The sequence below is a fragment of the Apodemus sylvaticus genome, chromosome 10 (genome assembly GCF_947179515.1).
Source record: "Apodemus sylvaticus chromosome 10, mApoSyl1.1, whole genome shotgun sequence".
In the NCBI taxonomy this organism is placed as follows: Eukaryota; Metazoa; Chordata; class Mammalia; order Rodentia; family Muridae; genus Apodemus; species Apodemus sylvaticus.
In genome coordinates, this window is record NC_067481.1 from 79,035,128 (window position 1) to 79,061,429 (window position 26,302).

General features: G+C 48.1%; 1 protein-coding gene across 2 annotated transcripts in view; it reads left to right on the forward strand.

Annotated features, from left to right (window-relative positions):
- Positions 1–26,302, forward strand: part of Cyfip2 (cytoplasmic FMR1 interacting protein 2) — a 119,311-nt gene that overhangs the window by 32,553 nt on the left and 60,456 nt on the right. For both annotated transcript variants that reach the window (XM_052195804.1, XM_052195805.1), the window contains exons 7-17: positions 1,425–1,521; positions 2,587–2,715; positions 4,792–4,896; positions 7,007–7,098; positions 9,061–9,178; positions 12,930–13,049; positions 13,686–13,811; positions 19,061–19,227; positions 19,701–19,848; positions 22,964–23,117; positions 26,134–26,290. In XM_052195804.1, the coding sequence (XP_052051764.1) occupies positions 1,425–1,521; positions 2,587–2,715; positions 4,792–4,896; positions 7,007–7,098; positions 9,061–9,178; positions 12,930–13,049; positions 13,686–13,811; positions 19,061–19,227; positions 19,701–19,848; positions 22,964–23,117; positions 26,134–26,290 (1,413 nt within the window). The remainder of the gene's footprint in view (positions 1–1,424; positions 1,522–2,586; positions 2,716–4,791; positions 4,897–7,006; positions 7,099–9,060; positions 9,179–12,929; positions 13,050–13,685; positions 13,812–19,060; positions 19,228–19,700; positions 19,849–22,963; positions 23,118–26,133; positions 26,291–26,302) is intronic.

A 26,302-nucleotide genomic window follows, 5' to 3' on the forward strand; every position in this document is an offset into this window, starting at 1 on the left:
GAAGGACTTAATCCCTATCCCGCCACACCTCCCTTGGATTTCAAGTCAGCTACAGAAGGGAAGAGGGCAGATGTGAAACCTGTGTTTCCCAAGAGTTAGAGCCCATCTCAAGGTCAACTCAAGATATCAAAGATGGCCGCCCGCACAGCATCCTTCCCCATACACTTCCTGTTATAGCCCACTACTTCCATCATGACCACGGCCAACATCTGTGTCCTAACCAGGCGGGCGGTGTGCTGTTCCCGTTCTCACAAGTTACTGTGACGTGAGCTGTGCCTTGCTGGGTTAAGTTGGGACACAGTTGAACCCAGCCTGTGTTCTCCATTTCCCTCCCTCCATCTGCCATCCACTTTGGTTAGAGGTGCCCCATGTTGCCATGCAGTTCTGTGCATGAGTATGTTGAGGGAAAGCCAGCTCTGTGATCCATGCTACTCGGAAAGCTATGACAGGAGAATCATCAGAGCTGGGCCTAGCAGCACAGGACTGAAATCCTTGGTAGTTTTCATCAGTTCAAGGCTTACTTAGGCTATAGGGTGAGTTCAAGGCCAGCCTAGGAAAACTTAGCAGGACCCTCTCTCGAAAATGAAAAATAGTAACAAGGCTGGGGACAGAGCTCAGAGGTCAAGTGCTTGCTCAGCATGCACAGTGCCCTGGGTCCAATCCCTGGGACTACAAACCAACCCAAAAATAGGATGCTGAGATTTTCTTATAATGGACGGGACGCATGAAGAAAATGAAGCTTTTAGAGAATATCATACTAAGTGAGGTAACCCAGACTCAAAAGGTGAATCATGGTATGCACTCACTAATAAGTGGATATTAACCTAGAAAACTGGAATACCCAAAACATAATCCACACATCAAATGAGGTACAAGGAGAAAGGAGGAGTGGCCCCTGGTTCTGGAAAGACTCAGTGAAACAGTATTCAGCAAAACCAGAACGGGGAAGTGGGAAGGGGTGGGTGGGAGGACAGGGGAAGAGAAGGGGGCTTACGGGACTTTCGGGGAGTGGGGGGGCTAGAAAAGGGGAAATCATTTGAAATGTAAATAAATTATATCGAATAAGAAAATGAAGCTTCCTGCCTGTGAGTCACTTCTACTAGACTCACTGTGCAGCTCCGCAGAGGTCCTGACCAGGCTCAAGGACACAGCCCCCACTCCCTGTCTCACCATTCCTTCCTGGTTTCCATTAAAGGCCCTGAGATCCCAGTGGGTTTCTGTTTGTGGTTTCATGCCCTATAATGGCCAGCAGCTGTCAGGGTGGCGTAAACGGCCTGAGAGAAAGAACTGCCAAGCACAGTTCCTTTGACCTCTGAACACCTGCAGTGTTCAGAGCCTCGTTGACCTTAGGACAGTGTCACTTGTTGGCTGAGTGGGAGCAGACTCCCGCTCACCCTGTGATTGCTTCCTTCTCTGGATTTCAGAGCGGCCCAGTTCCTAAGGAAGATGGCGGACCCCCAATCCATCCAGGAATCTCAGAACCTGTCTATGTTCCTAGCCAATCACAACAGGATCACCCAGGTGAGGACAAGTTCCCTGTTGGTCCTGTCTGGCATCCCGGGGAAGCAATACCCGGGTCCCGAGGCTAAGAGGACTCCAAGGGACAGCACACAAGTTCAGTCCACATTTGTCTCCGCTGTCCTTCATGAGAATAAAGCTACAGCCAGTGACCTCCCCCTTTCTGGTTCTCTGGAAACTTCTCAGACAGGGATGTGGGCCCCATATCAGCTTCTAGGTTGAGAACAAGCCTTACCATAGGTCCGTCACCACACTTGGGTAATGGACAGAGATTCCACTAAGTCAGAGATTCAGTTTACTCATCCATAAAGCAGACATATTATTTTGAAACTGTTATGAGAATATATCTCATATGACTAGCTTGGAAAATTAATGAAGTGGGTACAAAAAGCCCTGAGAATATGACCAAGAGCTTGAGAAGGCCCAGTCATAGTTAACCCCGCCAGTTTGCCAGGGCGTATCCACTGGGCCTCTCCTCTTCCATTGCGACTGTCATAGCTGGATCTATCTCTCTGACAGTTCAGTAACAAGTGTCTGCAGGACCCAGGCCAACACAAGAGGGACTGTGATGCTCCAAAGGCATCTCAAAGGCCTGGCCGTAGTCTTTTCTGTCACTAGAGTAGGATATAGCATCTCAGCCCCCTGCTGTCTGTAGAGAGCGCCCCCAGTGCTATCCAAGAGTACACTGTACCTACCTTCCCTGGGTGGGTCTTCCTCCTGCCTTTGTCTGAAGATACCACATAGAGACCCTCAAAACTAAACTACAATTACTGCAGACCCTATCACTGTAAAACTGGACTGCCCAAAATTATACATTCAACCCTCAGAACCGGCAGAGTTAGTGATGGAGAACTCAGGGCGTTAGGTTCCTGCTGTGAGAGGTAAGCAGGTAAGCAGCTAACACCTAGCATCCAAGAGGAGTCAGGTGTCAGCACCTGCTGGCAGGAAAGCTCCCTCCTCCTGGGACATCAGTTGGACCAGTTCCTTTATTCTGCCCAGCTCTGGGCCTTCTGGGTGGTACAGGAAGATGTTTGCTCTGCCTGACCAGTGGGTGGCGCTGTTGTTTAGTGTCTTCACCAGCAACTGGAAGTGATCCCCGGCTATGAGGAGCTGCTGGCAGACATTGTCAACATCTGTGTCGATTACTATGAGAATAAGATGTACCTGACACCCAGCGAGAAGCACATGCTCCTCAAGGTAAAACATCCCCTCCTCGCACTGCTTCCTGCGTGCGTGCGTGCGTGCGTGTGTGCGTGCGTGTGTGCATGCATGTGTGCGTGCATGTGTGTGTAGACCAACAGTGTAATTCTTCATGAGCCTTCCATCTTCTTTTCTAAAGACTTACTTTTATGATTTTAAATATGCATGCATGGATGTATGCGCATGAGTGTGGGTGTCCTCAAAGGCCAGAAGTGTCAGATATCCTAGAACCAGAGTTATGGGCTATTGTGAGCTTCCATCATGGGTGCTGGGAACCAAATTCAGGTCCCTCGCAAGGGCAGTAACGTTATGTTCTTAACCACTGAGACCTCGCTCCAGCCACATCTTCTTTTCTGACATGCTGTCTCTCACTGGGATCTGGGGCTCACCCATTAGGCATGGCTGGCCAATCAGTAAGCCCAGAAATTGGCTTGACTCTCCTCTCCAGTGCACCACCATACCAGGTTTTACATGGGCGCTAGAGACTGAGCTCGGGTTTTAGACTTGTGCCACAAGGACCTGTCTGGCTGGCCCATTAGCCCACAGTGTTCGAGAGACTGAAAATGATATTGGGGTTCTTTGAGGGCATCCCATGGTGGAACTATTGTGTGTCCCCAAGTACAACCACCAGTATTCAGTCATGGGGCCTCTAAAGATCTAATCCAGTTCTTTTTCAAGAAGCCTCATCTTTAAATAGCCATGAAGTTAAGTTTCAACCTCTTTTTATTACTTATGTATGCATATATATATATATATATATATATATATATAGAGAGAGAGAGAGAGAGAGAGAGAGAGAGAGAGAGAGAGATTCTCTCCATAGCCCAGGCTGGCCTTGGATTTTCAGCTCCCCACCCTCAGCCTCCCAAATGTTCGGGTTACAGGTGTAGGCTACCGCATCCGTCAGGTTTCACCCTCTTGATGTCCCGGCCCTGTGACTTTGGGGCTTAAATGCTTGCATGAGTTCAGAGGAATGAAACATTGAAACCATAGCACAGAACAGGGTGGCTTCCGTGACTCACTCACTCCAGCTTCCTTGTGCTGTCAGAAACCAGAAGTTGCCCCTGCCTTAACCACCTCTCCTCCCCAGTCCAGACATGGGTGCTTACAGCAGTTATGCCCAAGTCTGACGCTCCCCCAGGCTGTCTTACTACACTCCATCTCTAAGCAGGTTTAGATGACTTCAGGTTCTCGGGCCTTCTTCTCTCGTTGGTCATGAATGTCTGCACAGACCTGCTGCTGCGTTTTCTGTCCTCCAGCATTGTTTTGTGCTATTGCACGGCTCTTTGGTTAGTGAACTCAGATGCCACCAGGGGGCGCTGGAAGCCCTCACAGGACAGTCTTGATGCTGTTGCTGCAGGACAGAAGGCACCAGGCAGGAAGCAGCTGTCAGAGGCATTCTCTGCTGCTTCTCTTAGCCACGCCACCCCATGAGAAATAAAGGTACAGAGAGGAGTGACTTCCTGTGTTTCCACAGCTGGTCATGTCCCTGCAGCTGCTTTTTACCTAAGGGGACTAGCAAGTGGACTGACAGATCAAGAGTATTGGCATCTTCCGGTGGAGATCTGCTCTTTAACAATGGCCCCCAGGACTCCTTAGGAGCCTTTCCATTATTGTGGTTATGGGGAATTTCATGGTCATTTATCTTTATTCCACTGTCTGTCTCTCAACCCCTCTGGGAAACAACAAGGTCCTTTCTATCTCAGAGACTCTATAAATCCACATTTGGTTGGCGATCCTGGGCTAAACCCTCTGCAGCATATGTGGGTAGATCCAGCAAGCTCTCTGGTCTGTGATTCCTCATCTATAGAGTGGAGACCACACTTGTTAGACCGTAACCCCAGCTGCTGACCCAGAGTGCCTGCTGTAATCATGTATGAAATTTCTTGTTGAAATTAGGCACGTGTTTTCTGTTTTCATTTGGAGATGGGTTATGATTTTGAAATAGCATGTGTGCCGGTGAATTTGCGCATGCTTGAACACGTGTGCGCATGTGTGTCTTGGATTCCCATGTTTGTTAGCCGCTCTGGGGGTGCGATGAGGATTTTATACTTGGCCCCTTTCTCCTTCTAGGTGATGGGCTTTGGTCTCTATCTGATGGATGGAAATGTTAGTAACATCTACAAGCTGGATGCCAAGAAGCGAATCAACCTTAGCAAAATTGATAAGTTTTTTAAGGTTAGTATTTGGTGCTGGGGCGGGCAGGGGGACAGAATTGCTAGAGCCTAGATCCCTGGTGGAAGGAAAGGAAGGAATTAGCCAGAAGACTGTGTAGATGGTCATAGGCATCTAAAGGTCCTCAGGGAAAAGGAAGATAAAAGCGCAGGCCCCAGCTGTTCTCACTAAAGCAAGGTTACTGCCCATGTGCTGTGATGCCCAGCCTCGGGACTGTGCTGGGATTCTGCTGGAAGCCTTATAAGATCCTGCATGTTCCTTTTTCCCTTTCCCAAATGTTTCATCTAAAGACAGAGTTGCATCCGAGAAGACCAAACCTATGCTCATTTTCAATATACCCTACAGCTCACGGTCACAGAACTAAAGACTGGATTTTTTTTTTTTAAGATTGACTTTTATCTTGTGTGTGTGGGTGTCGTGTCAGTGTGTGTCTGCACCATGTGTATGCACAGAGACCGGAAGAGGGCATTGGAGACCCTAGGATTGTGGTTGCAGGTGGTTGTGAGTGGCCATGTGGGTACCTGGCATCAAACCTGCTCCTCTGAAGGAGCAGCAAGTGCTCTTACCTGCTGAGCCACGTCTCCATCCCCGAGACATTAGATTCTAAGTGGACTCATGTCTGCCATTTAGCCATTCTGGGGCCCATGACAGTCCGTTTACCTGCGCCATTTAGGCCCAATAACTCACAGCATTCTACTTAAGCACATCCCCTCAAGCACCTCTGAGATCTGACCATTTGGCCCCAAAACTTTCTAAGAAAAACTTACAGGTAAATTTTAAGTCAGTGGCATTTGAACAAGGAGATGTCACCCAGAACCGAACTTGACTTGTTGTGACTTGACTGTAATGTTGGGTCCTGCGAACATGAGATCTGCCCATGAGGGGATGTTGTGTTATGATGGATACTAAATGAGGTTTAAGGAGAAACGTGACTCACAGGGCTTTGTGGCTTGATTTGTTAACTTTTCTCCAGGTCTGCCTCAAGTGAAAGCAGGCCCCATGCTGGAAAATGGCTATGTCTGCCTTCAGGCAGCAGGAAGGAAGGTAGAACCAGATGTACACAGAGCCAGGGTTTAAGCTGTGGGTTCTGATCCTGGCTTTAGCTCGGTCTGGTCTGATGTCCTGAACAGACTACGCTCCCTATGTGTCGAGTATGGTGGGAGAGCCAAGACTGACATTATCTCGTTATGTGTGGATGGGAGACAGTGGATGGTTGGGTGGCAGGGTTTTATAGTATTTAGAATTAAACCCAGGGCCTCACCCATGAGAGTTAAGTCCTCTGTTACTAGGTATATCCCAACTTTTTGTTTGTTTGTTTGTTTTTGTTTTTTCGAGACAGGGTTTCTCTGTGTAGCCCTGGCTGTCCTGGAACTCACTCTATAGACCAGGCTGGCCTCGAACTCAGAAATCCACTTGCCTCTGCCTCCCAAGTGCTGGGATTAAAGGTGTGTGCTACCACCGCTTGACTTATTTTTATTTTTATTTTTATTTTTACTTTTTAAGTCTCATTACATTGCCCATGGAGCCTATGAACACAAGCTCCTCTTGCCTTCGTGTTATGAGGATCTGGGATTACAGGCCTATACATCCAGGCTCTGCTGAGATAGTATTTGTAAAGCCCCTGGTGCTGTGTCTACTGCAGGAGAGACAGATGTAGGGAGAGAGTAGCCTCCCATCCTCATGTCCTGGTCTATCTGCTCTTTAATATGTATCAAGTGGATAGTCTGAGGTGCCACCCCAGGTAGCAGCCCACCGCCATCAGCTCCTAGTCATGTGTGGAGCAGCAGAAATCTTCTGAGCTGTAGAAAGGACCCTGTACGAACTGGCTAGCCATCTAGTTCTGAGCTTCATCTGTTCGCCCGTGTGACCCTGGATCAGTCACTTAGCTTCCTGGTATCAACTGCTTGAAGAATACAGTTGGTTGGAAGAAGAGAAAGGGGCCTGTATGCTGGCTGGGATCCCTCTGGGTACCAGGACCCCATGGCTCCCCCATTAGGAATCATTCAAGCTACCAGCGCCAGGTGCACAGGTGCACACTGAAGCCTTCCTCCGCCGGTGCAGCAGCCCCAGCCTGCACGAGCCATCTCACATGCTGTGTTTGCTTCCTTTGCAGCAGCTGCAGGTGGTGCCCCTTTTCGGCGACATGCAGATAGAGCTGGCCAGATACATTAAGACCAGTGCTCACTATGAAGAGAACAAGTCCAAGTGAGTGCCTGCCGTAATGTCTCTTGGCTCCTGTGAGGATGCCCAGCCTGGGCAGGGAGTGGAGGGACCACTTCAGCCCCTCCTCCCTCCCCAGAGCCCTGGGCAGGTGGATTCCCGCAGTGCCGGGAGGGGAGTGGCTTGGATGCTCTGAGCTCTTTTGTACCAGCCCTTAGCTGCCAGGCTCTAAAGGGCTCAGAGCACAGCCACACCCCTCGTCCTGCTCTGTGGTGACCCCCCCCTCCCCTCAGTGGGACAGCAGGAGTCTAGTGATGGCAGAAGTCATCACCCTGGTTCAGGTCTCTGCTCAGGTTTTGTGACTATGCAGTAAGTATGGTGTGGTTTGAATGGTTCCAGCTGTGACATGGGTTAGTAACCTCCCCCTGTGTCATCTAATAAACCAGGATTCTAGGGAATCAATGCTAAGGCCTGGGGGTAAATCAGTGGCTCCCAGGAGACTGTTTGGGGGCCGTTAACCTGGCTCTAGCCTTAGTCCTTCTGATCTCAGATTCAGATCTACATGCATATTATCTACAACTAACAGACCATGACCACTCTTTGGTCAGTGTCTGTCTTAGTTTTGCAGCACAGACAAGTAAACCCAGGGTCTTTCACATGCTGGGCAAGTACTCTACTACTGAACTACAGCCTCTTCTTACTTCTTATTTGGGGTTATTTCTCATTCAGTAAACTCAGTCCATAGCCTAGGCTTACCTTGACTTTGTGATCCTCTTGCTGCAGCCAGTCTTAATAGCTGGGATTAAAATGATCCCAGGAGAGCCTGGGTACGGTCTAAACACCTATAATCCCAGCAGTTGGAAGCTGGAGGCAGGAGGATCAGGAGCTCAGGGCCAGCCTCAACTACATTAGAACCCTGTCCCCTAAAAATCTAAGATAACCTGCAAAGGGGTCCTTGACCTACAGATACCTAGAGCCGCAGAGATGAGTCCTTGGGAAAATTCATGTCTGGCAGTCTTAGAGAGGCAGGCTGGTTGGGCAGATATCAGCTTATCATCAGACAGTCAGACATTTAAGCAACAGTGTCCCTCTACAAATAGCTCAAAATGAAAAGCTAGTGGAGTCTAAGCCAGAGGAAGGCTCACTACTCAATCCTGAGGAGAGTCCCTTTGTATCTTCTTTTGAATCAAAGTTATGTCCGAACCCGTCACCTGACTACTGGCTTCCCATTCTCTTGGTCTGTCTATCGAGCCTATAGTTCTGGACAGAGGAAGGGGAGCAGAGAGTGAAGGTTTTTCTTCATCTATTTCTTCTCCAATCCAGGGTAGATTTTTTTTGTTTGGTTGATTGGTTGCATTTTTTTCCTCTAATGACATCTTTCAAGAAGACAAGAGAAAGAAGGGAGAAGGGAGAAGAAGGGAAAGAGAAAAGGAAGGAAGGAGGGAAGGAAGGAAGGAAGGAAGGAAGGAAGGAAGGAAGGAAGGAAGGAAGGAAGGAAGGAAGGAAGAAGAGAAGGAAGGAGTGGTGGGGAGGAGGTGCCAACTACGCCTCTCAGACTGATACATCCATGGTTACACCGTGGATACATCCATGGATACACCGTGGGTACATCCATGGTACATCCATGTCTCCAGGTCCTTGTTGGGAAAGACAGGGAGGTTGCCCACCTTGGTTTTGCTCGGTTGTGATTCTATCCTTTCGTGGCCACAGAGAGGCTGCCATCTTGGTTCTCACCTTCTCACTTAATCTGGTGAGTATCGTGCACTGGTGTCCAGAAACACCTGTGGTAAAATCTGGAGAAGGCAGAGACAGGACTCTTTCTTTCTAGCCCTGGTGCCTACAGAGCAGGCTCTGGGGTGTAGGTGGCCACTCTACCGTTTGGTTTCACCCAGAGGAGGCAGCTATGTTGTCTGAGGACCAGGAGCAGCTAGTGTTCAGGAGGAGCCTGTCCCACGCAAAGTCACCTGGAGCCAGGACCCATACACAACCCTGTGGCTTTCTCCGCAGGTGGACGTGCACTCAGAGCAGTATCAGCCCCCAGTACAACATCTGCGAGCAGATGGTTCAGATCCGCGACGATCACATCCGCTTCATCTCTGAGCTGGCTCGCTACAGCAACAGCGAGGTGAGTTCTGTGGCTGGTCCAGGGCCCTGCAGCTGTACGAAGAGGCTGGGCAAGAGAGGGCGGTGTGGGGGTAGGGGGAACGCACTGCCTGAGGCAAGAAGGTGTCTAGCTGGTAGTGTGGGTTCAGAGTCAGACTAGGACAGATGCTCAGCCTCTCTGTGCCTCGATTCCTTCGTCTGCAAAAAGGGCATAATGCCAGTAATGCCTGAGGGGGGCATGGAGACAATGATGGAGAGAGTATTGTTAACAGATACAGAGGTAGTTGGATAAGAGAGATAGTTTCCCTCCTTCTTTTTCCTTGGGGTGTTTGTATTTTTATTGAGTAGCAAAAATTTAAGAAAAAGATGGGTTTAAAATAGCCAGGTAGGAGGAACTATTTATAATATTCTATCACATAGTAGAGTGCCTGTGTTTGATGATAATTATGACCCTCCACAGGAAGACATGCCATCAGAGGTGATAGGCACACCAGGGAGCCTGTCTGATCGTCACATATTGTATACAAGTGTTGCATGTTTACACTGTGTCCCGTTGATATCTACAATTACTACGCCAATTATAAATAATTCAGGTGTCTTTTAAATGGAGGTAATGGCAGTGTTTCTGTTGAAAGGTTCTCTGAGATAATTAATGGGGCGGGGTGCCTGGCACATGTGCTATGCCTGGAATAAAGGTCCAGTCACACTCATCAGCTGCACAGGATTCATCCCAAGTCACCTTCAACAGGGCGTTCTGAATACTCCTGTTCCTATTGCCGTTTAAACATATGTGTAACCATGTATTAATATATGATCTTTGCAAAACTAATGTAAATGGTATCTGAGAAGGAAAGGCTATAAAGGGCTGGCTCGGTGGGTAAACGTTGCCAGACAAGCATGAGGAACAATTGAGTTAGGATCTCCAGAACTAACACAAAGCTAGGAGTGGGGGCACATGCCTGCAGCACCCCTACAGCGACACCGGACGCTTGTGGACCAGACAGCCTGGTGAACGCAATGCCAAGCAACAAAGAGAGCCTGTACTGGAGAAAATGGAAAACGAAAGCTGACACTCGCAGTGGTTCACACGTGCACACACAGTAAAAATCTCATCCAATACTAAAGATTGGGTTTTGAGTTTTTTTCTTTTTTTAGTATAAGAACATATCAACTATATAATATTAACTCACAGACTTACGGGAAAAAAATTAGATAAACGAAGCCAATCCCATAGAGTCCTACAGTCTCAGAACTAGCTTTGATTATCATATATCTTTGTGGGCACCTCCCCATAGATGCCTTTCTCACAGAGACATACTATGTGCTGTTTAATCTTACATAGGTCCCCAATCTGAGCTTCCATATTGTGGAAGAGGCTACATTTGCTCACTGGTTCCACCCTGTGGCCAATGGCTGTAGTGATTATCTTTTTCCAACCCCCAACTCAGAAAGTATCCGTGATCATAACCCAGCTTGTTTGAAATGGGGATCAGTCTGACAAAATACAGGAGGTGTGGTCAGTATGCCTGAAGTTCACAAGGACCATGTCTAGTCCAAGCCTGTATCTGTCTTTCTAGATGTGCCAGTAAGCTGAGATAAGCAGGAGAATCATTGGTCCTGAGGCTAGAATTTCTAGTCACATGTCTGTGCCATCTGAGGTGAATTCTGGCTAAAGATATTATTATCATCATCATTATTACAATTACCTCCTGGCATTCCCAAGGGATTGCTACTATTGACACCAAGTCTATAGATGTTCCAGTACCTTATAGAAGTCATTGTTAACCTACTTGCATGCTCAAATATATCATAAATTGTCTCTATTGTTTATAAAACTTAGTGCAATGTGTAAATGTCATGTAGTCTAGCTTCCTCTCCGTCACTTGATAAAAGGCAGCTTAAAGAATAGAGAATCACTCTGAGGAAGTCGCAAAGGGAAGAACTTGAGACAGCTGCTCACAGCATGTCCACAGTGAAATGTGGAGAGACATGAGTACAGGCTCTCTCGCTGGCTGCTTATGCTTAGCCGGGTTTCTCCTCTCAGACACAGCTCAGGTCTCCTGCTTAGGGGATGGTGCCACCCACTGTAGGCTGTATCTTCTCGCCTCCAGTTAACTTAAGACAGCCTCCCACAGACATACCTACCTACAGGCTGACCTCACCGAGACATCAGCTTTAAGTTGTACCAAGTTGACAACTAAAGCTAAGCATCACACCATAAATAGTTGGTTTTCTGTATGTAGGGGGTAATGACAAAATCATACAATACAGATACAGCATTTCTTTTCCGAAATATTTCCCATCTAACATTGCATGAATTCATTGGCTGTAGACTACCTCAGACACACAGGGCCAAAGGAACATGTTTCTATATGTACATGTAACAGTTTTTATGACTTTCATTAGTAACATTCTACAAAACACTATAAACTCTGATTTTAAAAATAAGAAGCCATCACCCATAGAGAAAATCAGAATTCCCGTGAGCCTCTTGCCACAGTATTTTTACCTTCAGGGAATGTTGTCTGATCTCCATTTCTAAAGATAGAATTTTGGATGATTCATTGAGAGTAAATGAGGCTCAACAGCACCATGGCTTCCGTTTGAAGGAGGTGTTGCTAAACATGTCTGCTGTGGCTTTCCTGCAGGTAGAGGACTACATAGCACAGCCGTTCTCAACATGTAGGTCACACCTGTTTGGGGGTCAAGTTGACCTTTTTCATGGGGTCACCTAAGACCGTCAGGAAACACAGATACTTACATCTCAGTCGCAGTTAATAACAATATCAAAATTACAGTTATTGAGTAGCAACAAAAATAATTTGATGGTTGTGGGTCACCACAACATGAGGAACGGTATTAAAGGGCCACAGCATTAGGAAGGTTGGGAGCCACTGGCACAAACACATCAGCCCTGTTTGAAATTGTTAGTTAAAAGCACAGAGCTGGGGGGGGGGGCTAGAAAAGGGGAAATCATTTGAAATGTAAATAAATTATATCGAATAAAAAAAAAGAATGAAAAAAAAAAAAGCACAGAGCTGTGGGCATCTTGACACTGCTTAAGCTGCAGGGAAGATGTTTGCTTGCAAGATGAGAGCAAACCCAGAGAGGAAGAGGGCTCTGCTCAGCTGGGAACGCGCAGGTGTCTGCTGGAATGGACGCATTGCTGCAAGTATTTATTTGGGAAAGAACAGATAGTTATGAAGTGAATCTGCAAAGATCATGTCCATCACTGATGACCACCTGCATATGTTCATGTGTATGTATGTATATACATATCTGTGCACATATACCAAGTGGCTACATACATGTATGTGGTATGCAATTTTATACATATAGACATCTATTCCAGATTTTTTTAATTCAGGCATCATAGCTAGTAGGTGAGCTGTGAAACCATTTCCGTGATCTGTGATCAACACTGTATGCAAGGGAGAATACGAAGCCAGGATTTCTGTGATGTCACGGTCCTGTGCAGAAAGTCATTGCTGGCACGCGTACTCATATTTTGTATCCCTGCAAAGATGTGATCCTAGTGCCACTTTCTACTGTGACTACAGTCAAGATAGGGTTCAAGCCTTTGCTATAGGACTAAGTCAGGATCTATATGACACTTCCTGTGGCCTTCAGAAAGACAACTGTCAAAGCCAATTTTTTTTACCTAGCAAGGGGACATAACACCTGCACAGTTCTTGTTGGGAATCAGAGAAGGACTGCTTATGAGCCTCAGGCACACGGACCGTGAGGTAAGTGTGAGGTTCTGTGTCCCCCAGGTGGTGACAGGCTCAGGCTTGGACAGCCAGAAGTCAGATGAAGAGTACCGGGAGCTTTTTGACCTGGCCCTGCGAGGCCTGCAGCTTCTCTCCAAGTGGAGCGCCCATGTCATGGAAGTGGTAAGTGCCCTGAGGTGCCAGGCCTCCCGAGGACCTGATTCACAAGGCATCCGGGGACCTCTCCCTCTCATGGGCACTCTGTGTTTTCAACATAAAAATCCATATTCCACACTACTTACCCAACTGAATCCTACACTGAGTATATTTACAGACATGTATGACCTTAAATTAAGAGTATTTCCATCACTTAACAAAAATACTACACATGGGACCCGGCACCAGCCTCTTGTTGGATCTCAATCTCTTAGGACCCTAGCACAGTAGGCCGTATGCCTCTGGCTTCTGTGGCACCCACACTCACGTGCACATCCCACAGACAGACATATAGACAATACAAAACGTTCAAAGGAAACCTTTAAAAACATTTTTAAAAACCCACATCTATCACCCTGCCCGTCCAGCCTCCGGTGTCCTGACTCTGTCTGTGCTTCCCAGTTTTAGAGATTCACCATATATATAGACTCAAAGACATGGTGTTTTTGTGTCTAGAGTTTCTTAAATTGTGTTTTCAGGGTCCATTCCCATCCTCTACAAGTTGGTCACCCCACACTTCCCATTACTGCGCCCTGGTATTGCTAGACCATTTCATTTACCATTCGTCAGTTAATGGGCGTTTGCCCTTTCTTCTCGCCCCAGTACTCCTGGAAGCTGGTTCACCCCACAGACAAGTTCTGCAACAAGGACTGCCCAGGCACCGCGGAAGAGTACGAGCGGGCCACGCGCTACAATTACACCAGCGAGGAGAAGTTTGCCTTTGTGGAGGTGGGTGTGTGTGATGATGGAGGCCCTGCTCTCCCCCACCCGCTCCGGGACGGCTGTTCCCCATGGTTCCAGGCTGGTTTTGATCTCCCCCTCAACTCTATTCTCATTTTAACTTGATGCCCTTTATTCTAATTTTTTTCCCCATCCAGGTTGTTCTCTGTCAAAAGTTACTGGGAAATGATGAGGGATCCAGCTAATTTAAAAAGCCCACTAGACTATGGAGGGTTCCTGAGGCCCCGCCCCTAGTGGGGAATGGTTGCTAGTTCCTGGGGTAGTAAGAGTCTTTTCTTGAGGACTGTGGTCATTGGTTGAACCAGTGGATGGCTTCATGCCCATGGGTGTATGGGAAGCACTGATTGTACTCACTGAGTTAAAACATAATAAATAGATGAATAAATAAATGTTTATGAAAGGATATGAAACTGGAGGGGGGTCCTAAGGGAGGCAGGAGAGATGGGGCAGTAAGGATAGATATAACCGAGATATAACGTGTCTTAGTTTCTGTTGCTGCAATGAAACACCATGACCAAAAAGCAAGTAGAGAAGAAACAGGTTTGTTTAGCCCACACTTCCATGTTGCTGTTCATTATTGAAGGAAGTCAGGACAAGAATTCAAATAAGGCAGGAACCTGGAGGCAGGCACTGATACAGAAGCCATGGAGGGTACTGCTTACTGGCCTGCTCCCCCAGGCTTGCTCAGCCTGCTTTCTTATAGAACTCAGGACCCAGCCCCAGCCTAGGGATGGCCCCACCCACACTGGGCTAGGCCCTCCCGAATCAATCTCTAATTGAAAAAAGACCTATCTCACAGAGACATTTCCTCAACTGAGGCTTCTTCCTCTCTGATGACTCTACCTTGGGTCAGGTTGACATGAAACCAGCCAGTACGTAGTGCATACATATATGACATTGTCTTTCTTTCTTCTTCTTTTTTTTTTTTTTTAGATTTATTTATTATATGTGAGTAACCTGTCTCTGTCTTCAGACACCAGAAGACGGCGCCAGATCTCTTTATGAATGGTTGTGAGCCACCATGTGGTTGCTAGGATTTGAACTCAGGACCTTTGGACCAACAGTCAGTGCTCTTAACCTCTGAGCCATCTCTCCAGCATCTCCCTGGCATTTTCTAAGAATAAATTAAAATTAGAAAAATATATGATGATGCCTGGCAAGGGGGCTCAGTAGGTGAGAGCATGGACTGCACAACCTTGGGGACCTGAGTTCAAATCCTGGCACCCACTCACAGAACAGATCGCAATCCCACCCTTAGCCCCAGTGCTGTGCGGATGGACATAGAAGGATAGCTGGGCTCCACGCTCAGTTCTCTCTGCTTTGTTTGTTCTGCGGTTGGTTTTATTGACATAAAGTCTCATTAACTTCTCCTTGGACTCACTTGCAAACTCACTTGCTAACCAAGGCAGGCCTCGAGATTACAGACTTGTCCTGTCAAGCTGGCTGAGTTTGAGCGTTCTACTGGAGTACTCGCACTGTAGATGTTCCTTCAGTAGCCGCACAAAGCGGGATTTCACACTATCTCCAAGTCTCCCAGAGTTTCCCTGTTCTGAGCCCTCATGGGCCTTGGGAGTGGCCATCTTGCGAATGATCGTGGTCATTCTGGTGGCCATGTGGGTGAGTTCCATTAACCCTGTCATTGTCATCTCACAGAGTCTCATGATTCTGAGTATTTTTTCATGTGCCTATTGGCCGTTCTTCTCTAGGTCTGTGTAAAGTATTTTGTCGAAGCCTTTTACTTGTTTTTAAAGGCTGTATTCTGCCTTCTCATTATCGAACTGTGAGAGCTCTTTCTATAACCTCACCACAAAACCCTCACCATGGATGCGATGGAAGTAGCTTCTCTTCTTGATGACTCTGCCTCCTCTTTTTCCTTGACAATGCCTTTTGAGGAGTGCTAGTTTTATATTTTGCCAGAGTCCAATTTATTCATCTTATTGTCTTACAGTATGCAAATGAGGATCCTAGCTAAGTAATCCTTGCATAGTCTCAAGTTGCAAAGACTTTTCCCTCTGGTCCTACAGCCTTACCCACTCTATTTGGAATTATTCTGAGTCCTTCTTTATTTGTCTCAGTGTTTTAATTATGGGTTTGTCTGTGTGAAAGACTGTGCATGTGAGTGTCTTAGGAGGCCAGAGGCATCGGAGAGCCTTGGGCTGGAATTACAGGCAATGGTAAGCTGCCCAACATGGGTGTTGGGAATTGAACTTGGGTCTGCAAAAGCGATTAATGCATTGAACTGCTGTACCAACTCGCTACTCCCTGTCTGGATGCTTTTAAATTTCACCTCTGGCCAGGAGCCCAGCTCTTTCATTGCCTCTCTTGTTAGTTCTCTTCACAATACCTTACCGCAGCCAAACATTCTACTCTTTGGTGTCTGGGGATATCCTCACCTTCCGACCAGGTTTCTCACCCTTATTGCTAGTGGTGTGCTTACTTGTTTGTTTGTCTTCTCTTTTCTTTTTTTTTCTTTCTTCTTCTTCTTCTTCTTCTTCTTCTTCTTCTTCTTCTTCTTCTTCTTCTTCTTCTTCTTCTTCCTCTTCTTCTTCTTTCTTCTTTCTTCTTCTTTCTTCTTTCTTCTTTCTTCTTTCTTCTTTCTTCTTCTTTCTTCTTTCTTCTTCTTCTTCCTTTCTTTCTTCTTCTTCTTTCTTCTTTCTTCTTCTTCCTTTCTTCTTCTTTCTTTCTTTCTTCTTCTTTCTTCTTCTTTCTTCTTTCTTCTTCTTTCTTCTTCTTCTTCCTTCTTCTTCTTCTTCTTCCTCCTCCTCCTCCTCCTCCTCCTCCTTCTTCTTCTTTCTTCTTCTTTTTTGGCTAGCCTCGAACTCAGAAATCCGCCTGCCTCTGCCTTCCAAGTGCTGAGATTAAAGGCATACGAAGGCCAATTCATCACATCCCCAATTCGTCACCCATCTCCTCTGTCCTCACAAGTCAGCGTGTTACCACTTGAGACTGACTGGGGAGGCAGGTTTACTGCTGGTAACCATGGACTGAAGAGACCGTGTCTCCTACCTAAGCCCTTTAATGCTATCCCCACCACATACCCACCAGCCGGTCTCGAGTAATAGCACAACACAAGCTCCCCTCCCTCCTCTGCACATGTAGAAGCAGAGGTATCCTCACGACAGCTTCGGGAGAAGATTCCAGTTTGGGGCTCAGGCAGCTGTCAGCCACATGGGGGTTGAAACAGTGATCTGGTTTGGTCTAGTTGGTGTCAGTGTTTGTAGAGAGATCTCCAAGAAGCACAGAAGTGCCACCCAGAATGTGGTCCAAGAGCCAGCTGTGGTTTGTCATCCGCCAGCAGTGAGACTAGAGCATGGGTGACAGTGGCCTGCCTGCTGCAGCACAGCCATGCTTTTGTGGCAGGATACTAGCATCACTTTCTGAGTATCACTTATTCCTGGCTATAAACAAACCTGAGGCCCACGGCGACATGTCAGTGCCTTGGATGCAGTATGTAAAAGTCAGATGAGCTCATGTGCACATCTGTCCCTTTGAATTGTTATTGTGCACATTCAGAAGCCTCTCTGAGGGTCTGTTTTGAAATATGCAGCTATGTGTGCAGTGCGCTTTCCCCACTGGGGCATAGCACATGAAATTGTCTCTCCTATCGAACTGCACATGAGCCACCCCATCTCCATTACTGCCCGCTGTATCCTTCCAGGTTTCCTCGTGTGTGTGTGTGTGTGTGTGTGTGTGTGTGTGTGTGTGTTATGTAGTGTGGGGTGTGTAGGGTATGTGCATGTGTGTATATGTGTGTGTATGTGTATGTGTGGTATGTGTAGATATGTGTGGTATGTATGTGTGTGTCTGTGTATGTGTGGTGTGTGTGTGGTGTGTATATATGTGTGGTATTTATGTCTGTCTGTGTGTGTGTGGTATGTGTGTGGTGTGTGTGTGGTTTGTGTGTGTGTGTATATATATATATGGTGTGTGTGTGGTATGTGTGTATATGTATGTGTGTGGTGTGTGTGTGGTGTGTGTGTGGTTTGTGTGTATATATATATATATGGTGTGTGTGTGGTATGTGTGTGTATGTATGTGTGTATGTGTGTGTGGTGTGGTATGTGTGTGTGTGTGTGTAGTATGGTGTGTGTGTATGTGTGTGTGTGTGTAGTATGGTGTGTGTGGTGTAGTGTTTTGTGTGTGTGTATGTGTATGTATGTGTGTGTGGTGTGGTATGTGTGTAGTGTGTATGTGTAGTGTGTGTGTATGTGTAGTGTGTGTGGTGTAGTGTTGTGTGTAGTGTGGTATGTATGGGGTATATGCATGTGTATGTGTTGTGTGTATGTGTGTAGCCTGTGTAGTGTGGTATGTATGGGGTGTGTGTGGTGTGTGCATGTGTGTGTGTGTGTGTGTATGTATATGTATGTGTGTGGTGGTATGGCGTGTGTGTGTGTGTGTGTGTGTAGTGTGATACATTCATGTGCCTATGAAGGCCAGAGCTCAGCCTCACATGTCATTCCTAGGAGCTGTCCACTTGGGTGTCTTTCCCCGATTAGGCGAGCCCCGAGAATGCCACGTGCCGTCTCTGAGCACTGCAGCATGAGTGCTCATGCTCAGCTTTTCCCCACGGGTTCAGGTGTTTGAACTTGGTTCTCAGACTTGCAGGGCAAACACTTCGCCAGCTGAGCCGTCTCTCCCTCCACGCCCTTTCGCTTTCTTACTCAGCGTTGTAATGTGCTGCACCTGATGTGATACGGTGACTGTCCTCCAGTTCCGTGCATGTTGCTGCATGTGGCAGATTTCTTCTCTCTGGCTGCATAGCCTTGCACTGTTCGCATCTACCATGCTCTGTCTCCCCACGCACTGTCAAGGTCCATCTTGATAGATTTCTGCCGTGGCTGCTGTGGCTGGTGGTTCAGTTAAAGTTGGGTTCATGTGTTTCTTCACCACAGTGGTTTTGTTGCCCTCAGATATACCCAGAAGTGAGATGGCTGAATCATGTGATACTTCTAACTTCTATTTCTAGCATCTCAGGAACCACTGTCCTGTTTTCGTATGGCAGAGTAATTGGCGTGGCCACCCACAGTGCATTGGAGCTCCCCTTTAGCGTTACACTGATGGGGCGTAGAGCTCTGGTCTGTGTGCTTTTGGTACCATTTCTTACCTGGAGGATTTAGGGGCCCTGGCCTCATTCTCTGGGGTATCTCCAGTACCCTCTCCCAGCAACGGGGCAAAGCGCGATGAGCAGGTGGCTTGCTAAGTGACAGCTAGGTTGACCCTTGCCCTGTGCCCACCAGGTGATTGCCATGATCAAGGGTTTGCAGGTGCTCATGGGGAGGATGGAGAGTGTCTTCAACCAGGCCATCCGCAACACCATCTACGCAGCCCTGCAGGATTTCGCCCAGGTGACGCTGCGGGAGCCGTTGCGGCAAGCAGTTCGCAAGAAAAAGAATGTCCTTATCAGGTGGGTCCTTGGATGGCCTCATTCAGGACACTGCGGGACTGATTGTAGGGCTAGAAGAAGATGGTAAAATAGGGTCTTTGTGTCCACAGTGGTGGGATGATGGAATGAAATAATCCACGTGTAGACTTCAGCACACGTCGTGTGTAGCGAGTAGGCTCTGAATATGAACTGTTACTAAAATGTTATCCATGGAGTTAGTGATGCTAATGAGATGTTGCTATAGCTCCTCCTACTCTCCCTACCCCCAGGTCCTGACTTCTTGTCCCCTTTTGAGCAGGGCTCAAAGCTGAGTTCTTCGGCAGTCAGAGGCCAGAGCCGTAGCGGCCACTTGTTCAAAGCATCCTGGGTGGGTCCAGGAATGAATGTGTGTCCCAAACACTCAGCCCTGTACTGCAGGAGGTACTGACACCACGTTGGGCCTGGAAACAGCCCTTGCAAATGCCTGAGCTGAGTCTCCGTTCTTCCTTCCCCAGCGTTCTGCAGGCAATTCGAAAGACCATCTGTGACTGGGAGGGAGGCCGAGAGCCCCCCAATGACCCATGCTTAAGAGGGGAGAAGGACCCCAAAGGTGGCTTTGACATCAAGGTGCCCCGCCGTGCTGTGGGCCCGTCCAGCACACAGGTGAGCGCTTCCCGGACAGCCTGGCTCCTCTGACTCCACGCCAGTCGGACCGTGGAAGGGCAGCATGGTTAGCCATGGGGTTAGTGGGGCAGGGATCCTTATAAGGAAGGGTAGGACTAAACAGCTGCTCTGGGCTTTTCCTGATGTCTCGTTTTGATATAAAAAAGGAAGACCACTGGCCTAAGATTCAGGAGACCTGGGTTCTAGTCCTAGACACCTGTGTGACCTTGGGCATGTTACACAATCTCTCTGTGCCTCAGTTGTCTAGTCTGATCGGTGGCGATAGCACCATATCCACCTACCCAGCTATCTCCTAACTCTGTAAGGCTCACATATTACAGCACAGGTGAAATCTGACATGGAGTCCACACATATCACTCTGTGTATTGAAATAACCTCAGCCCCTGGCAGGAAACTTACAAGTTCTGCCCCGACCTGCTCTATATTCCCGGGCAAAGCACCTTAACCTCTCTTGGCTCTGATTATCATCTAAAAACAAAAACTTTTTATGAGATTTTTTTTTTACCAACACTTAACTTTTCTAATTTTTCCATCCCTTTTCTGAAGACAGCCCAAAAGCTTGGCCAGCCCCCTCCCCTTAGAGAAAGGCTGAACACTCTGGGTCAGAAACACTCTGGGTTCCCAGCCGGAGCTTCTGTAGTAAGATGCTATCTGGGTTTATCCAGAGAAGTCTTAAAATACATGGAGGGTAGGGGTAGAGGTCGGGGATGGGGGATGGGGGATGGGAGTGGACCACAAAGTTAAGTTCTCACTGCTGGTGTAGGAAAAGGTATTTTCTGGTCTGCTTTCTGTGGTATTTGAAAACAGTCTTGACTGTAACCCCCCAGGGTCTTGCAGGCTCCAGAAGCCCCAATCTGGAAGCCCCTCCTTACAGGGCCTTTCCAGCCTGTCTCTGCTCTGAAGCGGGCCATCTGAGGTCCTTTCTCACCCGTCCTTCTGTGTGTGTCCGTGTCTGGGCAGGGCTGGGGCCAAGCAGGAGCAGCTGAGTGTTTGACAGGGTTATCATTGCTTAGCTCTGCAGTGTCCGGCGAACAATGTGCAGAGACTGTCTTCTGCTTGTGAGACATCCCGAAGAAGCCTCCGTAGACAGCTCTGAAACCTCTGAGGGTCAGAGAGCTTCCTAACTCTAAGCGTCCTGGTGTGGCTGAATGGCTCTCACACATTTTGCTAAGTTCTAAGGGGTTCCTGCAGACAGAAGGAGGATTGTGGGAAGGGGGAGAGGCTACAGACAGAGGACAGAAGAGAGGGGGCATCTTGTGGACAATTTGAAAGCTGCAGGTTGGTCCCCAAAAGCTAAGGCCCGCCTCTAGGTGACACTGGGATAGGTCGATCGCACAGATATATTTAGTCAGCTTCAGAGCTGGAAGAGTACTAAGAGGTAAACTCATCCCTCCCCCATCACAGATGGAGAATCTGAGGTCCAGAAAGGGGACGTGACTTGTCCAAGTCACAGGATGAGTGTCAGGTAGAGGTAGGACAAGAACCCAGGCCTCCCGATGCCCACCCCAGGGCTCCACCACAGCCTTTGCAATGCAGTAAATGCAGGCATCTCATCGAGTTGGGCAGCAGACTGTGCTGGTAGATTAAATGCCCTGTTAAATTGCTACAGTTGGCTAAAGCATTGACTCTGTTCGGAATAAACCCACTTGGCTAGTAGTGAGAACTAGAACCCCAGCCCTCTTTCTTTGGAGACTCCAAAGCCATCAGTAGCACTGTTCTTTGATAGTCAGAGGGAGACAGGTTTACAGAAGGAGGAAATCAGCGACAGTGGTCATCCCTTCCCCCACAGAGGGGACCCTACCTGGGGCAGCACGGCATGCCAATCTGTGACTGCCAGGCCCATGGTGGGTGAGACACTAGGGCCCATCCAGAAGCAGCAGAGTGCAGCATGGTTGTTGGGAGGTCGGAGCGTGTCACGTGTGGCCCCTGCAGTTGTGGTGGCTTTCCCACTGTATACAATACCTCTCGCTTTTCTCTCTCTCTCTCTCTCTTTCTCTCTCTCCCTCCTCCCTGTCTCTCCTACCCTCCCATTCCCTCTTCCTTCTCTCCTATCTATGTCTTAGGCCTGCCAGTGGTCCCCGAGGGCTTTGTCTCACTCCACTGGTGGCACACAGGGCCGAAGAGGCTGCCGATCCCTGGTATAACACCGCCTGGTTGGGTTGGGTTGGGTGCCTACTGCGGGAGGCAGCAGGAACAGACCATCCTGGCTCCTCAAGGCCATTTCTAGCCCTCGGATTCAAAGACAAATGGTGTGGGGGGGTGAAAAACTAGAATAGCAGAAAGAATAACCCTACTGCACTTGGGCCCTTTGCATGTAGGGCACTCTGTAAGCAGGAGTTAATTGTTGAATAACCTCTTATGTAAGTAAGTATGGATTCTCTGGAAGGCTGCGCAGTGCATTCCAGGCCACCAGAGGGCACCAGCATTCACTGGCAGGCTCAAAATGCAGGATCAGAAACAAGATGGTTGGGGGTGGGAGGGACCTGTTTTGAGCTTTGTCCATTACACAACTCTTCCCAGTGTTAGAGCTGAAAGAGATGGGGTTGAGAACGTATCTGGTCCGATTCTTCCTGTGAGGAAAGGCAACTGGAGCCCAGAGTGGAGGCTTTGTTGTCTAAGGTCACACAGCAAGTCAATGACAGTGCCTGGCTTTGAACCTGGCTCTTTTGATTCCTGGTTCAGTGCCCCATCCATGCTGCTACCATTGCCATCTGGGAAGTCAGAGAGTGACATGGATGCCCGTACCCTTGGCTAGGCAGGGACCTTCACTACCTGCCATTGTCAGGTCACCTAGGGGTGCCGTGGGCGCTCGGCCGAAAGCTTGGCAAAGCTGGTCCGTCTCCCGAGAGGGAGACGAGGGCGGGTGGTGAGCTCGGGGATGGAATGCTTGCCTGTCATGGGCTGGGTCCCAGATCAGCAGAGAGACGGAGAAGAGGTTTCTCTAGTTCCAAAGTCACTTCTCTGCCTAAATCAGTGCTTCCTTAAGACAGTTCTCTTTATGAGCAGAAAAAGGCCACCAGGAAGTGGGGAGGGAAGGCAAGTTCTCCCTCAGCGTGGCGGGGCCACCCTGACCCTCTCCCCCTTTCTTTTCAAGCTGTACATGGTGCGCACCATGCTGGAGTCGCTCATTGCCGACAAGAGTGGCTCCAAGAAGACGCTCCGAAGCAGCCTGGACGGCCCCATCGTCCTGGCCATAGAGGACTTCCACAAGCAGTCCTTCTTCTTCACGCACCTGCTCAACATCAGCGGTGAGCCTCCAGGGGTGGGGGTGCTCAGGGCGGGAGCGAAGACGGGGCATCCACCTCCCGGGACTGCCGGTTCCCCATCTGACTGGAAGCTGTAGAGAGATGGAATCATGAACCACAGGCGGTTACGTTTCGCTCCCAAGGGCAAAAGAATTATTCAAAAGAAAAAAAGAAAAAGAAAAAAAAGAAAGGAAGGAAGAAAGAAGAAGGAAAGAAGGAAGGGAAAAGGAAAAGGAGAAAGGAAAGGAAAGGAAAGGAAAGGAAAGGAAAGGAAAGGGGAAGAGACAGACAGACAGACAGACATTTCCGTCAGCTTGAGGAGGCAAGAAAAGCCAGGCTGTGTTGCATTCATTCTGACCCAAATGAATTTGTCTGATAGACATCCATTGCTAGTTAGGAGGGAGAATCACACCAGAGATGCATGTCTATAGCCCAGCATGCACTGGATCAGATGCATGTCTATAGCCCAGCATGCACTGGATCAGATGCATGTCTATAGCCCAGCATGCACTGGATCAGACTTATATTGGTAAGCAGCAGCTATAAACTCTGTTAAACTGTCTTAGAGGGTTTTCATTGCTGTGAGGAGACACCATGACCGTGGCATCTTTTTTTTTTTAAAGATTTATGTATTATATGTAAGTACACTGTAGCCGTCTTCAGACACTCCAGAAGAGTGCATCAGATCTCGTTACAGATGGTTGTGAGCCACCATGTGGTTGCTGGGCTTTGAACTCAGGACCTTCAGAAGAACAGGCAATGCTCTTAACCACTGAGCCATCTCTCCAGCCCATCCATGACAACTCTTATAAAGGAAACATTTCATTGGGGCTGGCTTACAGTTCAGAGGTCTAGTCCATTACTGTCATGGCAGGAAGTATGGTGGCCTGCAGGCAGAGGAGGGTGAGAGTTCTACACCTGGATCAACAGGTAGCAGGAACACACTTGAGCCTGGCTTGAGCACACTCCCTCCAACAAGGCCACACTTCCCAATAGTGCCAGTCTGTCTGTCTCTGTCTCTCTCTGTCTCTCTCTGTCTCTCTCTCTCTCTCTCTCTCTCTCTCTCTCTTGCTTTCCCCATCTCCCCATCTCCCCATCTCCCCTCTTACCCAGATCCTTTCCTCTTTCATTTCCCTAGAGAAAAGAGCAGGCATCCCAGGGATCTCAACCAAACATGACATAACAAGTTACCATAAGGCTAGGCAGGCACATGCCCTCATAGCAAAGCAACCCGATAGGAGGAAAAGGGCCCCAAAGCCAGGCAAAAGAGTCAGAGACAACCCCTGCACCCACTTTTTGGAGTCCCACAAGAACACCAAACTACACAACTATAACATATATACAAAGGACCTAGGTCAGACCTCTCCCTGGTTATAGGGTCAGTGTCTGTGGGCCCCTATGAGCCCTGGTTAGTTGATTCTGTGGGCTGTGTTTTTGTGGTGCCCTTAACCCCTCTGACTCCTATAGTCCTTCCTCCTCCTCTTCCACAGGATCTCCCAAGTCTGCCTAATGTTTGGCTGTGTGTCTCTGCCTCTGTTCCTATCAGTTGCTGGATATAGTCTCTCTGATGTCAGTTATTCTAGGCTCTGGTCTATGACTATAGCAGAATATCATTAATAATCATTTCATTGACTTTTTTTATATTTGGTTCTATCCTGGGTCTCTGCTACCCAGCCTCTGGTTCCCGGCCCTCCAGGCAGTGTCAGGCATGGCTCCCTCTCATGGCGTGGGTCTCATTGGACCAGTCATTGGTCAGCCATTCCCAGAAGTCCTGTGCCACCTTTACCCCAGGATCTTGCAGGCAGGGCCAATTGTAGGTCTAAGGTTTTGTAGCTGGTGAGTTGGTGTTCCAGTCCTTCAACTGGAAGCCGTATCTGGTTACAGAAGATGGCCAGTCCAGACACCATATCCGCCATCACTAGGAGTCTTCCTTATGGTCATCTTCATAGATTCCAAGGGTTTTCCATTGCACTAGATCTCTACCTCACCCTCAAATCGCCCCTTCCCCCAATTCCAGTCATCTCTCCCAATACTTTCTCCTTCTATCCCCCTATCTGATCTCTCCTGTTCCCATCCCCACTCTCCCCTAGTTCATCCATGAAATCTATTCTGTTCCCCCCTCCCCCAGAGATTCTTGCATCCCTCCCTTTCCTGAGCCCTCCTTGTTATTTAGCCTATCTTAGTCTCTGGATCATATCATGACTATCTTACTTTACAGCTATTATCCACTTATAATGGGAACATGCCATGTTTTTCTTTCTGGGTCTGGATTACCTCACTCAAAGTGATTTTTTTTCTAGTTCTATCCACTTGCCTAAAAATTTCAGTGTCATTTTTTTTAACAGCTAAGTAGTACTCCATTGTACCACATTTTGTTTATCCATTCTTGGGTTGAGGGTTTAATTCATTCTAGGTTGTTTCCAGTTTCTGACTATTAGGAATAAAGCTGCTATGAACATAATTGAGCAAGTATCTGTGTGGTAGGATAGAGAGTCCTTTGGAAATATGCCTAAGAGTAGTATAGCTGGATCTTGAGGTAGATCAATTCCCAATATTCTAAGAAACCGCCATATTGAGTTCCAAAATGGAGGTACAAGTTTGCATGCCCCCTCCCAACCACAGTGGAGGAGTGTTCCCCTTGCTCCACATCCTTGCTAGCAGGAGCTGTTACCTGTATTTTTTATTTTAGCCATTCTGACAGGTGTAACTAAGGTGGAATCTCAAAGTCGTTTTGATGTGCATTTCTATGGGGACCATTTTCATTCAAACTCCCATGGGCATGCATTGCTCCTAGCAGGGGATGTTTCCAGGCTGCACCTCAGTCCCATGCCCTCCTCTTCCTCTTCTCTCAGAGGTTGTATGGAGCAAGACAGAGAGAAATAGGAACCCGGTGACATAGGAGTGTCAAGACAACAAGATCAGGGAAGGACTGTGCACCTAGTGGTAATGGCCAACAGATAGCAAATGCCGCAGCGTGTGAGTGCTTTCTGCTAAGCCAAGGCTCTCCCTCTGCTTCCAGAGGCTCTTCAGCAGTGCTGTGACCTCTCCCAGCTCTGGTTCCGAGAATTCTTCCTGGAGTTGACCATGGGCCGGCGAATCCAGTTCCCAATTGAGATGTCCATGCCCTGGATTCTAACGGACCATATTCTGGAAACCAAAGAACCTTCCATGATGGAGTAAGACACAGG